At 52.6% G+C, this 14,576-nt stretch overlaps 6 protein-coding genes and 1 non-coding gene across 7 annotated transcripts; 3 read left to right on the forward strand and 4 right to left on the reverse strand.

Moving 5' to 3' along the window:
• Positions 1 to 458: 458 nt before the first annotated feature.
• BO72DRAFT_446613 (uncharacterized protein) lies at positions 459 to 1,595 on the forward strand. Its single transcript, XM_040944337.1, has one exon. It carries the CDS (start codon positions 595 to 597, stop codon positions 1,441 to 1,443), a length of 849 nt encoding a protein of 282 aa, XP_040802836.1. The 5' UTR covers positions 459 to 594; the 3' UTR covers positions 1,444 to 1,595.
• A 986-nt stretch (positions 1,596 to 2,581) lies between these two features.
• BO72DRAFT_467291 (putative 5-Methylcytosine G/T mismatch-specific DNA glycosylase) lies at positions 2,582 to 3,709 on the reverse strand (the record flags this gene model as incomplete). Its single annotated transcript, XM_040946827.1, has 3 exons — positions 2,582 to 2,850; positions 2,938 to 3,459; positions 3,691 to 3,709. The coding sequence occupies 3 exons, from the start codon at positions 3,707 to 3,709 to the stop codon at positions 2,582 to 2,584; spliced, it is 810 nt and encodes a 269-aa protein (XP_040802837.1).
• On the reverse strand, positions 3,597 to 6,257 carry BO72DRAFT_58486 (uncharacterized protein). Its single transcript, XM_040950548.1, has one exon. The coding sequence runs from the start codon at positions 6,112 to 6,114 to the stop codon at positions 3,724 to 3,726; it is 2,391 nt and encodes a 796-aa protein (XP_040802838.1). The 5' UTR covers positions 6,115 to 6,257; the 3' UTR covers positions 3,597 to 3,723.
• Positions 6,258 to 6,427: 170 nt separating this feature from the next.
• On the reverse strand, positions 6,428 to 8,307 carry BO72DRAFT_494668 (uncharacterized protein; the record flags this gene model as incomplete). The annotated part of the gene is made up of 2 exons (XM_040948484.1): positions 6,428 to 6,601; positions 7,978 to 8,307. The coding sequence occupies 2 exons, from the start codon at positions 8,305 to 8,307 to the stop codon at positions 6,428 to 6,430; spliced, it is 504 nt and encodes a 167-aa protein (XP_040802839.1).
• Positions 8,308 to 9,259: 952 nt separating this feature from the next.
• Positions 9,260 to 11,059, forward strand: hmgA (putative homogentisate 1,2-dioxygenase (HmgA)). The gene is made up of 4 exons (XM_040950029.1): positions 9,260 to 9,473; positions 9,530 to 10,039; positions 10,102 to 10,752; positions 10,808 to 11,059. The coding sequence occupies exons 1-4, from the start codon at positions 9,406 to 9,408 to the stop codon at positions 10,926 to 10,928; spliced, it is 1,350 nt and encodes a 449-aa protein (XP_040802840.1). The 5' UTR covers positions 9,260 to 9,405; the 3' UTR covers positions 10,929 to 11,059.
• A 475-nt stretch (positions 11,060 to 11,534) lies between these two features.
• Positions 11,535 to 12,907, forward strand: BO72DRAFT_425773 (putative NAD binding Rossmann fold oxidoreductase; the record flags this gene model as incomplete). Its single annotated transcript, XM_040942920.1, has 2 exons — positions 11,535 to 12,097; positions 12,167 to 12,907. The coding sequence occupies exons 1-2, from the start codon at positions 11,771 to 11,773 to the stop codon at positions 12,905 to 12,907; spliced, it is 1,068 nt and encodes a 355-aa protein (XP_040802841.1). The 5' UTR covers positions 11,535 to 11,770.
• Positions 12,908 to 13,362: 455 nt separating this feature from the next.
• BO72DRAFT_t92 lies at positions 13,363 to 13,453 on the reverse strand. Its single transcript has one exon. It is a non-coding gene; the product is annotated as a tRNA-Phe (tRNA).
• Positions 13,454 to 14,576: the final 1,123 nt, after the last annotated feature.

A 14,576-nucleotide genomic window follows, 5' to 3' on the forward strand; every position in this document is an offset into this window, starting at 1 on the left:
GCTCTTCCGTCGGAGCCCCTGAACCCTGGTCAGCTTATCGAATGCGCATCATTGGTCACACATGTCAAGCTTCTGTCCTAGGATTGCCCCAATTGCGGATCCTTTATCACATTTGCCAAGCTGCGATTAATTCCGCATTTTTGACATTTTTCCAAACAAACAGGTGCAATTCTGATGCCTCCTGGCCAACGCAAAGCCACAGTACACACACCAGGCAGCCGTATGACTGAGGCTTTCCTTTGACTAAATGGAGTGGCTTGCTGCAGAATGACTGGCTACAATGACATAGATCCCTTGAGCAGCAAAGCAGAATCTAGTCACCAACTTGTGTAGTTTTGCATCAGGTTCTCGCAATGGGCTATACATGCTGCCTCAGGCACCTACCAGCTTACCGCCAGCGCTTAGAACTTCACATTCACAGGCGCTCAAGACCGCGACAGCTCATGCGATCAAGGAAAAAAGCCTTCTCCTCATTGCCTCCCCTTCAAACCACCTCAATCCCGTCATTCCCAAGACCTACCATCCCCATCACCTCACCAAGAGTCCAAGCTTTCCAACCCCAACCCCAAATCCCCGCACATGAAACCATCAACCATGGCCTTCCCCACCCCCCACATCCACCCGCCCCAAACCACGCACAAGCACACGCACACAGCCATCCTCCTCCACGGCCGCGGAAGCAACGGCCCCGAATTTGCAGACGAGCTTTTCTCATCTCTGACCTCGCACAGCAAGTCCCTTCCCGATGCCCTCCCTACCTGGCGCTGGGTATTCCCCACCTCGCGCGACCGCCTCACCACGCGCTTCCAGGAGGAGATCTGCTCCTGGTTCGACGCCTATTCCCTTTTCGACATCCAAGAACGCCAGGACCTGCAGGTCGAGGGGCTCAGGGAGTCTGTCTCTTATATCCTGGAGATCCTAGACCAGGAAATCAGCCTACTGGGTGGAGAAGCAAGCCATGTCTATCTTGGGGGCATCAGCCAGGGTATGGCGACGGCTCTCTGGACTTTGTTCTGCGCGGGGGGAAGGATTGGGCGGTGTCTTGGTGGAGTTCTCGGGTTCTGTGGGTGGGTGCCCTTTGCGCGGGAGATTGAGGGGTTGCTTCAGCAGGCGGCTGGAGATGATACACTCCGGGTTCAGCGGTTGGTTTGCGGGTTCTGTGTCGAGACGCTTGGGTTTTCGCAGCCTTATGGGGAGGTAGAAAGTCACGGTACGTCGTTGCCTCTTTTAAGTACGCGGTTTCTACTAGGACACGGCACAGATGATGTCTGGGTGCCGGTGGAGCTGGGGAGGCAGGCGTTGCAGGCTGTCAAGGGGCTTGTCGCGGGGGAGGTGGAGTGGATGGAGTATGCTGGGGCAGAGGGGGATGGCCATTGGATCAAAGAGCCGGAGGGGTTGGATGTTATTCTTAAGTTCTTGGGGCGTGGGTCGCAGCTTGCCTGAAATAGACCGTGCATGTATGTAGCTTCCAGGTTGTGCTCCTCCTTACGCCGTTCCCTGAAATGGATCGCCCCCGCAAAACCTACAACATTAATCCGACGGGTATATATATCTAGAAAAGCCATCACCAATCTTCCATACAACCAACAAACAAACAAGCCCCAAAGACAACATATATCTGGAAATAAATTCAATTTTATCTACCAACTTTTCCCACCACCTTCCCACCATATATAACATGATTATTATACGCAAAGGGAGTTCCGCAGTGACAGAAAAGCTACAAGAAAACAAACTAGTCAACGAACCCCACCACTAAGCACCCACCATATCGACCATATCCATATCCGTATCCATCTCGGGCGTCTCGACAAGCCAGGGAGCATCCATCATCGCCACATCCCCGTGTGCGGTCACCACATAGACGCCAGCCTGGAACACCGCCATCTGCTTCAAATCAGCGGCTCGTCTTTTCCGCGCCGCCATGTTGGCTCGCGTGATGGGGTACTGTGCCAGGCGAGGCACCGTGAAGTAGCGGGAGCGCTGGGAGGAGCGGATGGGCTGGGTGGTGAGAGTCATTTTGGGAATATGGATGTACCTCTTCTTTCGGTTTGGTTTGGTTGATTGGGGGTTGGATTGTTGTAGGGAGGTCGGTTTTGATGCTAGCTGTTGTTGTGCTGGAGCAGCTATAGTGGGGGGGGGGGGGGGAGGGCTGTAGGTCGGTTTTATAGGCAGGCTGGGGTTCTTTGTTTGTGCTGCGATGGTGTGAATGTCTTTGTTGGAGTTCATGGTGTCGATGCTACGACAAAGCCATTGTTACTTGACTGTTCATGATAGCTGGGACGCATAAAGCATTGGGGGCTGACACTTGTGAAAACTTACAGGACAGGTCTATTATGCCTCAAGTCAGCTGAGGTGTATGGAACAATTGACCAGAAAAGGTATCCAGAGTTGACGTCCTTTCAAGCTCAGGTGGACGGGCAATTCTTCTCGTCAGACCAGACCAGACCATGTTCGACAGCTTACAGGGCTCTTACTCGCATGCATTCAACAGAAGGAACGCAGGCCAGTTTCCATTACCTAAACCTTAGACCTGAAGAGGTAGTGTGAAAGAGCATACACCGATGCTACTAAGAGACATCTAACCACCCATGGTAAACCCATTCATAGCCTTCTTGACCGGCGATGTCTCCAGCATCCAGTTCCCATCTCCCACTTCCCTCGCAATTCCACCTTTCTTGGCAGCTCTCATCACCTTCTCCCCGGCCACCGTTCTCTCCCCTGTAAGCCAGTCCCAGACATACCCTTCCTTCAACCACATCCAAGTTAGGTAGGCTCGTAGCTCTTTATCTTGAGGCAACACCTTCTTCCACTCGGGCATAAACTCTACCTCCTCCGCAGTATCACCTGCTGCGTTTCCACTTCCCACACTAACATTCCCATTTGGGTCCGCACCTTCAGCAACAGTACTTGATCCAGTCGTTGTCATCGCTCTACCAACGCCCCTCAATTCATCTCGACAAAAGATCCTCCAACTATCCAAGGAATAAGCACCTACACCAGGAAGATGCGCGATTTCCCACCCCACACGTTCATCCTCATCACCTAAACACTCATCGCGGCGGACGTTACGACCGTCGTTCAGGTTCGGGTAGTGGAGTCTACGGTACCGACTACCACGGGCAGGAGGCCGAGCAAGCCAAGTCTGTGCGAGGGCAATACATTTCTTAGCGCGTTGGTGTTGGAAGCCGAGACAACGGATTAGCTCTGTCAGCTCGGTCGGGTCTGCAGTCGCAAAGGCCGAGATGGAGGGGTATATGTCAAAAACGCGGAAGAGGACGGGGAGGGCGACATGACCGCGGGTACGATTAAGAAATATGGTAGCGATGAGGAGGCGAAAGGGATCGTGAGCGAGCTGTTCCTGGACCAGACCGAATGTCGGGGCGGAGATAGGCTGAAATGGGAGACAGGAGGACGGATCAATCAAAGGTTGGGGAAAGAAGCGAGATATTCTTGGTGCTTGAGATAATCGTGGTGGTTGGGAGGTAAGGGTTGGTCCATTATCATTATTCATGGTCGCATCGACTGAGGTTTCGGGCTCAGAGAAAGCAGATACATTCGTTACTAGCGCAATTGAGGATGACGCAGGCGGCGGTGTTGAAGGATACGAGTCAGGGAGGTCACTCGGAGCATCGCTCAGCTCGGAGCAATCAGACAAAATTAGGTCAGAAGGTAGAGCAGCGGTAGAACCACGGATTGAGCCAGTCATGGTGGCTGGTTGCCCTACACTGAAGAATATGGACCGTACCTCATCGCTGGTGGTTGGACTTTGCGATTCATCGGTGTCGAAAAATCCGAATGTTCTGCACGAGTAGACTTCTTGGCTGGTCGGCCTTTCGCTGATTTGTTCGGGTTCGCCCGTCTTGTTTCCGCCTGCTTCGCTTTGAGCAAGCCTTGATGCCGGATCTGAGCTTGAATATCCGAGATTTGCCCTTTAAGTTCGGCTAGGTCAGACCCTTTGGTCATCGCGGGCGTTCCAGGCTTGTGAAAATTGGGATCTTTTGCCTTGTTGGCATGTTTACCTTTCTCGGGCTTCGTCAAATCAATAAGCTCGGCGGTATCATGGTTGTTCGAATGTCCCTTTGTTAAGCCGACCTTCTTAAGGTTGCCGCGTTTCTCAGATTCCCTTGCTTGCGCAGGTCTTGCAGTGACTTTTGAACCTCCGGCCTTGTGGGTGCCGCTGGACTGGTTCGAGTTCGAGGATCTGGCAATCTGGATTGGCTGCTGATTTGTAGACTTTTCGGGTATGACACTCTCGCTGGCGTTCTTCGATTCCCATGAATTGGCAGGAATGATGGTTTTCTTGAGCTGTTGGGTCGTACCAACCATTCTGGGACTTCGCTGTGGCTCGGCGGTCAACTGTCCGACACATTCGATGCCATCATCTGCAAGTTTGTAGGCCTTCTTGCTCTGCAGAGATTTTGTCTTTCCTGAGCTCGTTACCTTCTCCTTTGCCGCCTTCTCCAACTGCTTCTTCTGAGGTTGCACATCTCTATCCAGCTGCACGGATGGCGTTGAAGCTCGATCCAAAGAGGTATGACCTTCAGACGAGGAGCGTGTTTTCTTCCTTCTTTTAGACTTCTCGGAATGACTTGCATTGCCTGGCTGGTCCTTGGAAGGCAGATGGCTCTCGCCTTGCTTCCGTTTCCTTCCACCATAAGATGAGTCATCGACAGGCATCTTCAACTTCTTTGTTGATTTCTCTTCAAGGCCCTTACCGCTCGGCTGTTCTTTCTGGTCGATCTGTTCGGTGCCCATCTTGGGAGACTTGCTTGTGGCCGGGGATGCTACTGCTAGGTCAACATCAATTGGTGTTGCCATAATCTTCCCATTGGGCGATGCAGGGCCTGCTTTATCAAGCGACGTCGCGGAGCCTTTCCCTGACTCATCTGCTGATGCAAAGTCCAACCTCTGAAGTGATTCAGACACTGACGCTTCCATGTCTTTTGGTTTCGGTTCGTCCTGTTTGGTCCCAGCAATCACGTCCTCTCCCTGGTCATCTGCGAGATTGGCATCTGGGAGTGACTCAACAGACTTACGTCCCGATGCCGCTTGCTGGTTCTCGCTCGTCACAGCTGATGGGTGCTTTGGGCTGACCGAACCTCTCTCTGGTCCACGATCAGAGTCTGGCTTGGATCCTGATTCCGGGTTCACCTTTGAGTCATTACCCTTGTTCTCACCCCACTGAAGCAGATAGACCCCTCTTAAAGCCCTCATCATCCGTTCAAATTCATCCTCCGTCATCCCGATTTCCACCGCCTTCTGCGAGGCATAATCGACGAATGCGCGTTTCTCCGATCTCCTCACTGGATAAATGCCTTTGCGCATGAAGTCGCTCGTACACAGTGCGAAACCAAGCTCCCTCACCTGCGGCCGGCTCACGGATGGAAACTGGTCGTAATCTTCCTCCCACTCAGAGTCGAATTCGAACTCGCTAGTATCGTCATACGCATCTTGGCTCCCCGTGTGCTCGCGCGCAGTAGAGTAGGACCCGGGCTCCGGTGAAACTGACGGTGAAGGTGACTTTAGAAGGTCTATGGATTCGATATCGGCGTGTAGGGGGTGCTGCTCGGAATTATGGAGCTCCGCACTTGATTTAGATTTCGATTCGGGTCGAGATTGTGCTACAGACCCGAACCCAAGTTCAGAGCTCACCGCAGATCCTGACTCGGACGTGCAGTCATCTCCCGAATCAGAGTCTGGCCCGTGATAAGGTATGATCCCCTTGCCGAGCGCCCAGTTTGGTGAGCTAAGCTGCCGCGTTGTCGGCGACTGTCGCTGCGTCGCATGCGACCAGTCGGGGCTACGACTGTAGTCCGGGGTATGATTGTGGACGGAAGTTTGACTGTAGTCGTCGAACCGCGAGGAATGTTGGCCGACTTCATCGGAAAGGATGTCATCCACGGTTTTTTCGTGAAGAGCGTAGAGAAGGTCAGACGCACAATAGGCCATGTCCTTAACTATTGCACTGTCCTTTGTGTCAGGGTGGGGGGTCCCTTCGGTCACATTATTGCTGGTGGTCGCGTTGGTGTAGGATCGGTGGGGAGAGGAGGTGAGAGGTTCGGCGAATTCGACGCGTTTGGTTTTTGGAGTAGAGGAGACAGACATCGTCATCGTGAGTACGTTGCGCTTGCTTGTGTTGACGGAGTTGTGTAGCGAGAGGCGGAATGGTAGCTGGTAATGGAAGGTTGGTAAGGTAGGAAAGTGTGGTTATGAAAGTCAGGGTGTAGTGTTAAGCGTCAGGTAGAGGTTTTGAAGGAGAAAGGCACAAATCTGGTAGTAATGAGGTGAGCAGGTCAGTAAACGTGTACCTTGAGCTGAGAATCTCTCACTTACAATTAACACAGATTAGTGAATTCACCAAGACTGGAAGACCAGGAGGTGTTACTAGCCAACGGAGTTCGAAGCGGAGAAGTCCCAAAGCAACCTAGGACGCCTTCGTAACCAAGAACCCAAAGTCATCTTCATAGTCCTTGGGGGAAGAAGAGTTGTGCAGAGCCTGCAACCCCCAGAATGTGCGACAAGTGAGGCCGGGGGTGGCAGTCACCGCGGAGAGTTGGAAGGAAGCGGATGCGCCGACGCGGAAGATCAGTAGATCGATCTAATCCAGGCACGCGCATGTGATCGGCCTGTAACAGCCATTGCTTCCTACCTTCGGAGGTGATAGATCAGAGATATAAGAATGATGCTAGTAGCAAAGAGAATCATTGACCAAGATACAACTCAGGTGAAACTACTCCCCTAATTTGATACACTCCTTATCTATGGATGCCTTGTCATTGCCATTAACTTATGAGTTTCTACCGCCATGCGCAGGCGCGGGCAGGAGTCCTTTTCTGCCACCGCCCAGAATGAACAGTTTCGGGAGCCGATTCTTCTGGACTGTTACTTCTTAAATCCTCTTAATTCCGTGGTTTTCGTCGCGAGGTCCAATGCATTCTGCCGGATCAGGCGGTCTGAGTGGCGGTCAGAAACTAAACTGCGGAGGGTCCTATTCCGCCACCGCCCAAAAGTGAACAGTTTCGCAAGCCGATTTTTCTAGACTGTTACTTCTTAAATCCGCTTAAGTCCGTGCTTTTCGTTGCGAGGTCGCGAGCGTTCTGCCCGGTCAGGCGGTCTATAGGGCGGTCAAAAGCCACTTTTGCTTTATGCATTACAAGAGACGGACGCTATAGTGTATTGGAAAAGCATTAATTCCACAACTATTGCATATGGTTCAATTTTGCTCTTTTCATTCCGCCTAGAGCTTCATGCGACTCGCTATCTTCGCACTTCTCTAAAACTATCCCGACACCCTAAAGGCCCGAACGAGCTTAAAAAACAAGTTCAAATCACATCTCGGAATCCCACCCGAATCCACAGAGTATCCCTGGAGAAGTGATCAATGCTGTTTCGCAAACTTCAATATCATCAGTCGTGATATCATGCTCTTGTTCAGTCGCGGAAGAGCGCCGCCCATTCCAAGACTTCTTTCTCTGATAGCACGATGTCCTTTTCGAGCGGCGGATTTGGTGCCCTTCCAAAAACACTTTCACACTCCAGAACAGGTGGTCTTCCTTGTATTGTGGGAGAGTCAATTCCTTGAGTCCGGATCGTAACTGTCGACACTCTGCTGGCATTCCACACTGGGCCAGCACCACTGCGCGAGTGCAAACGCGTGTTATGGTAGTCCCACCGCATGGGCACATGCTGCTCGACTATGACCTCCTTGGTCTCCCGGTTGACCTCAATGAGAAGAAAAAGCTTCACTTCGCCAGCAGAGTGGGCAGCCCACTACGCGGCAGCGGCTCGGAGTCGCAGCATCGAGTCCGAGGATCGTACTGCCGCTTCACTAACCTAGATTGGCCATTGGCGTGATGGTCGACTGCGTAAGTTCGTGAATGAAGAGTCGGCCTCACCCGTAGGCCTCCAGAATGCTGTGGCACCAAGGGGGCAGGACTCTCTGCGACCCAGGCCCATCTTGTACGAGGCACATACGACCATGTTACTGAAGCTGAGATGAGCCGTTTCAGTCTCTCGTGCGGGGATTCTGACGATCAAGGTTTCGATATCGAGGAAATAATACAGGCGAACGTGACTGCTCGGTCCTTCCTCCCGTTCCACAATATGGTTGAATTGTTGGGGTGACACATCCTTGAACGAGAGGTATTGACTGGCGCTTTCGACTTCCTCATACAGCTGGTCGCGTCGAGCCACGATGAGCTTGTTCAGGTCTTTCACGCCTTTGTAAGTGGTTGGTGGGAATCGGTCGATGAGTGCAAGCCGTGACGATGAGACCCCGAGTGAGGAGTTAGGTACGGATTCCATTGTTGCCTACAGGATTGTAGAGCGCGGTCGCGACAGTGCAGAAAAATAGTTCTCTGTCTAGATTGGGCGTTAGGGGTAGATTTGAGAGTAACTTGGATACAATGATCGCAGGTACTACAAAGCCCGGTTACCTTCTCCGGGATGACTGTTCCCTTACGTTGCGATAGAACCACGGACTGCCTGTTCACAATCTCATATATCATGCGCGATCCGACTACGTATTGCTGGTTCTCAGGGCGTAGAAACATGACCACGGTTGTATCGTTCAGGCTGAAGGACAATTCGTATATCTGCTCAATTGGCCAGCCGGTGTCTGGGCACGGCTATCGGGGCGAGAGCTGCTTTTAGGTGTTTCTGGAGCCGTGTGTTTGGGGTTCGATACATAGAACCGCAGAGTTGGTTCGGCTAAGACGCAAGGATTCAGGGACGACATTTCTGTTTGACTTTGACTTTTATGTTTGAGGGTGTACTTTCGTTATCATCTTTGCCATTCATATAAGCTGTAAGGTGTTCAGTTGACCATCCTGCTGCGCGCGAGCTCAATGCGTCGCTCGGCAATCTTTTACAATGCGCCTGTTCTGGAAACATGCGGCAATCCGCGGAAAAGGACGGTTGTCGGTTGGGAGAAAGAGACCGCGGAACACTTCCGTCCGGGAAGCTTCAGTTCAGCAGGCCACCCTCTAAAGTGATGACTCTGCGATGTTTAGAACTATGAAGTATTCTGAGCATAAGGCCATCCCCGGAGGCTGATGCTTCTCATTGGGATTTGAGAAGCATTTGCTGGGATTGTCATCTCACACTCTTTCATGCACTTCGCAGTCAACGGAATGTGGCCGCACTGGGTCTTCCCCGCCAACAGCAATTCCGCGAGTTTCCCCCGCAAAGCGACTCCGCAGTCCCGCGATTGTCGCGTTCCACCATTATATCATCCGGCATGTGAGCTGGAGGGGCAGCTCTTTTTAACCATTAATCCTCAGCATTGCTGCGCATGTTTTATCTTTGATCTCTGATGTCTGAACTTTGCCTTTCTGTATAATCTCTATATCACCCCTCGATCACATCCTCATAACGTATCCTACTTTCAAATCACTCAACAATATGCCAGTGACAAAGTTCTCCCATCCCGATCCGTATTCCTACCAGACGGGCTTCGACTCTTACCATGAGTACGGTCTTTTTACCCGGCTATCTGGCGGACTGACTGACGACTCTCCTCTCATAGGACCGAAGCTGTCGAAGGCGCTCTTCCAGTAGGGCAAAATTCCCCTCAGAAAGCCCCCTATGGCTTGTACGCAGAGAAGCTGTCCGGTACAGCTTTCACCGCCCCCAGACACGAGAACCGACAAACATGGGTCTATCGCATTCTCCCCGCAGCTGCCCACCAGAATTTTGTCGCCGAGGAAGAGGATTCTTATCACACTCGCATGACCACTGAAACACACCAGCTCCACCACATTCCTAACCAACTGCGATGGGATCCTTTCGATCTAGATGAGACTGTCGATTGGGTCCACGGTCTGCACCTTGTTGCTGGAGCTGGTGACCCCACCTTGAAACATGGTCTGGGGATCATCCTTTATGCGGCGGGCAAGGATATGGGGAAGGAAGCTTTCTACTCGGCTGACGGCGACTTTCTGATCGTGCCTCAGCACGGCGTGCTGGACATTCAGACTGAATTGGGGCGACTGGTGGTCCGTCCGAACGAGATTTGCGTGATTCCCCGGGGCGTGCGGTATGAAGCCTTCCCCTATCATCCTTGGCCATCAAGTGAGTATCTGACAAAGACTTGGATAGATATCGCGTTACTCTCCCCGCCGGTCCAGTGCGAGGATACATCTGCGAGCTCTACCAAGGCCACTACCAGCTCCCCGAGCTCGGCCCGATCGGCTCCAACTGTCTCGCCAATGCCCGCGACTTCCAGGCGCCCGTAGCGGCCTTCGACGACGAAGAGGAACCCTCCGAGTACCGGTTGTACAGCAAGTTTGCCAACAAGCTCTACTCCGCCCGGCAGCAGCACACCCCCTTCGACATCGTCGCCTGGCACGGTAACTACTACCCCTACAAGTACGACCTCGGGCGCTTCAACACGATCGGTTCCATCTCATTCGACCACCCGGACCCGTCCATCTTCACCGTTCTGACCGGCCCATCGGACCACGCGGGCACCGCCATCGCCGACTTTGTCATCTTCCCGCCCCGCTGGCTGGTGCAAGAGAATACCTTCCGCCCGCCCTGGTACCACCGCAACACCATGTCCGAATTTATGGGGTTGATCACGGGGAACTACGATGCCAAGACGGGAGGTGGGTTCCAGCCTGCGGGGGCTAGCTTGCACAATGTGATGAGTGCGCACGGGCCGGATGCAGATGCCTTCGAGGGCGCGAGTAATGCGGAGCTCAAGCCAACAAAGGTTGGTGATGGAAGTATGGCGTTCATGTTTGAGAGGTCAGTCTTTCCCGTGTCTCTCTTTGTGGACTGAGTGCTAATTCGATGGGTGCAGCTGTCTGATGGTGGGTGTCTCCGAGTGGGGGCTGAAGACTTGTCAGAAGGTGCAGGAGGAATACAATGAGCACAGCTGGCAGCCACTTAAGCGCCACTTCGAGAATCCGAATAAAAAATAGGGCATGGCTTGGTAGTTAAGGCTATGAGATGGAGTTGGATTGCCCATAAATACCAATCTGCACAAGTCAAGTGATTAAATAAGCGATGGCAGGCTCCGCGGTAGTCATATGTCCCAAAGAATGAAATCGATAACACGATCAAGAATTCTTCAGAAACGGGAAAGTGTAGAGACATGAGCTTGCTCAAGATGTAGACGCAACTTAACATGGCTCCTCTGTTTCGAAGACAAAACTACCTCCATGGGAAACTCCATCATGGTACAAGTCTCTTCCTACGGATAATGTTACCCCGCATTTTTCCAGATCTAACGTCTCAAGATGGTAATAAACTGCTCTCGAAACCTTGCAGATCAATTTCCGATCACTCGAATCTCTGTACTATACACAAGATAACGTGACTGAGGAAAGACTTGCCCTCACGGTCGCAGGCAGCCCATTTGACCAATCACAGATGTCAGTCGGAGAACCTGTAGAGACGGGCAAGTCTTTCCGTCTCGGCAGGCAACTTGGCCCGTCTTTTACTCCGCATTCTTGCAGCAGTGGACCCTCTCTCTCCGCATTTCTCGACAAGTTCTCCGATATTCTCAACTCGACATGAAACTACATCTGCTTTTTGACTACGATATACAGATGGAGGAACTTTTCCCTTTGGGGCGGTGGGTCTGCCAGCGACGTTCCAGAGAGGGGAAATCGTTTGTGTCAACATACATAAATACCTAGACACCCTCACGACAGACATCAGCATAGCAGCAAGCTCAATCCAACAACACCTAATCACCTACAGCTCGCTCTCTCTTTCTCTTCTTCTTTTGCTCTTCCACATCACACCACATACAACAATCATGCCCATTCAAAAGCTCAAAGTCGGCATGGCCGGCCTCGGCCGCGTAGGCAAGATCCACGTAAACAACTTCCTGCACCAGACCCCCCGCGCGGACCTGGTAGCCGCCTTCTCGCCGGATCCTGCGGAGATCACCTGGGGCAGACAGCACCTCGAGCCCTACGGCGTCACATTGTATGATGACTACGACAAGATGCTCGAGCATGCGGGCCTACAGGCCGTGGTCATCGGCACGGCCACCTCCGTGCACGCCGAGGAGACCATGAAAGCGATTGACCGTGACCTGCACGTTCTGTGTGAGAAGCCTCTCTCGACGAGCGTTGAAGTAGTATGTTCTTGCCCTAGCCACCCTCCCTCTCCTCTTCCACCACCAACTAACCACCTCCGAACAAAACAGTGCAAAGCCGTCGTCCAAAAAGCCAAAACCAAGCCGCACCTCAAAGTCATGTGCGGCTTCTCGCGCCGCTTCGACACCTCCTACCGCGAAGTGCACTCCAAGATCACACAGGGGCTGATCGGGCGGCCGTCGATCCTGCGCAGCCAGACGTGCGACAAGTACGACCCGTCCGGGTTCTACGTCGCCTACGCCGCCTGGTCCGGCGGGGTGTTCGTGGACATGTCCGTGCACGACATCGACCTGACCCTGTGGTTTTTGGGGGAGGACTCGATCCCGAAGAGCATCTCGGCGCACGGGGTCACGGCCGTGCAGCCGGAGCTGAAACAGTACAACGACTACGACAACGCCGTCGGCATCGTTGAGTTCTGGGGCGGCAAGATCGCCTACTACTACTGCTCGCGCATGATGCCGCACGGCCAGGAGGACACCACCGAGGTCATCGGCACCGAGGGCAAGCTGTCCGTCAACATCAACCCGCAGCGGGACTTTGTGAACTACTACCACTCCGGCGGCATCACGCGCGAGGTGCCCCCCAATTTCGTTGGCCGTTTCGGCGAGGCGTTCGTGCGCGAGGCGAATGAGTTCACGGCGGCGTGTTTGGAGGGGACGCCCCTGCCGGTGAGGCTGGGGAATGCTGTTAAGGCTGTCGAGATCGGGGCGTATCTGCAGGAGGCGTTGGTGACGGGTAAGCAGATTCGGTTCGATGAGATTGGGCGGAGGGTGGAGGTTGCGCAGCTTTGAGGGGTGTTGGATGCTATCGCTGGTCAGATATTTTACGGCTCAGATAAATGAAAATATGCTAGAAACTCGACGGTCGGTCATTTGAAACTCTGTTTCTTGTTGAGACACTCTTGAAAGTAGGATGCAGGTACTTAAGCCATGTTTTCTGTCTCTGGGCCTTCAATCAAGACGTAAAATTGCTGGCAACATGGACTTTGGCCAGCATTGTGTAGTTATGTGGCATTGGACGGGAGCGGGATATACTTTCGGAGTGGTCTTGTGGGAGAAGAAATCCCTACAACTGATAAAGAGCCAGTATGATATATTGATAGTGATCAACCGAGAAAGTATTATTGACGAGTCTTACTAGTTATAGTTCAAGCTGGAAAACTTCCATATATGTTTGAACGTTCTTCAAGTTGTAATTTAAAGTGTAATGGGGTGGGAGGCCCGAAGGGGGACGAAAAAAAGAAGAATGGGACGAGCCGGGCTTGAACCGGCCACCTTCAGATTTACGGCCGAAGTTAATGCTTCAGTCTGACGCGCTCCCAGATGCGCCATCGTCCCAATTGTTGAAAAGGAACGCAGTGTTTGTGCTCATACCCTAAGTGTACGCTACCCACTTGCTCATTCTACATCCCTGCTGTTCGCTATCTCAAGTCAATCGGCTACCCGCCTACCCTCCAGATTGGGAGCCGTTGGGCCGATTCGAAACGGACTCAAGAGTGGGCGTCGATTTCTCCTGACAATGCCGTCTTAAGTAAAATGCCCATGTAACGACTCGTGATGCATACAAACCGTCCCAACGACGCCCAACAAGATCCCACTGGCACACTGGTGACCCTCAAGGTCCGGAACCAACAACGATCGCAAACCATGGAGAATAGATAGATCGCCTTTGTCGTCAAAGATACCAAATCTCCCGGAACAGTCTTATTCAGGGGGGAAACCACGGGAATGACGTGGCCAATCCTGGAAATCGACCTTGATTCGGGTCTATACTCCTGCGAGTTCATTGTTCCATTGCAGGACGCGGCAGCGAGATATTCGCACATGACTGGCCGGAAGATTATTATCGGAATCCGACAGTGGGCTTCCTGCGCTGTTTGATCGTCTTCTTTCGTCTGCATCTTCAGGCGAGGAAGAGGGCTGCCTGAGATGTAGGAGTGTACTGTACGTACATACCGCAACGTACGTCAGAACGCATCTGGTCCTTTTCCTTGTGCTCCTACTGGGCGTGGGGTTTGCGTGGCCGTTCATAACCGTTCGCCCCCCTTTTCATTATTCATCTCGTTGGCGACTTTATAAGAAATGGGGAGATTCCCTCGAGGGGGAGGTTGTGCGCATATCACTCGAGGATCCTAGGGGATGGTTCATTTACCATGTCGACCACAACTACTACGACTGAGACGTTGATTGCGAGGCTTGTTTGGGAGCCATGGTGAGTCCTCTCCTAGGAGTTTTTCATTCTCTGTGCAATGTAGCTTCCCATTTGAGATGCTTGAGAGATCTATATGCTGATATAAGACCAGGGAGAACTGTGGCTGGAAGTCTCCCGCTGTTGAGCATCGAGGTGAGTCTGGTGTGGTTTCTTTAGAGTGATTGCGGGCAATGATTCTGGACGGCGGGGGAAATCGATGGCGGTCTCAATGGCGGTCTACACTCATGCTTGCTTGTCCTCCCTTCTCCT

This window comes from Aspergillus fijiensis (genome assembly GCF_003184825.1).
Source record: "Aspergillus fijiensis CBS 313.89 unplaced genomic scaffold BO72scaffold_15, whole genome shotgun sequence".
NCBI classification, from domain to species: Eukaryota; Fungi; Ascomycota; class Eurotiomycetes; order Eurotiales; family Aspergillaceae; genus Aspergillus; species Aspergillus fijiensis.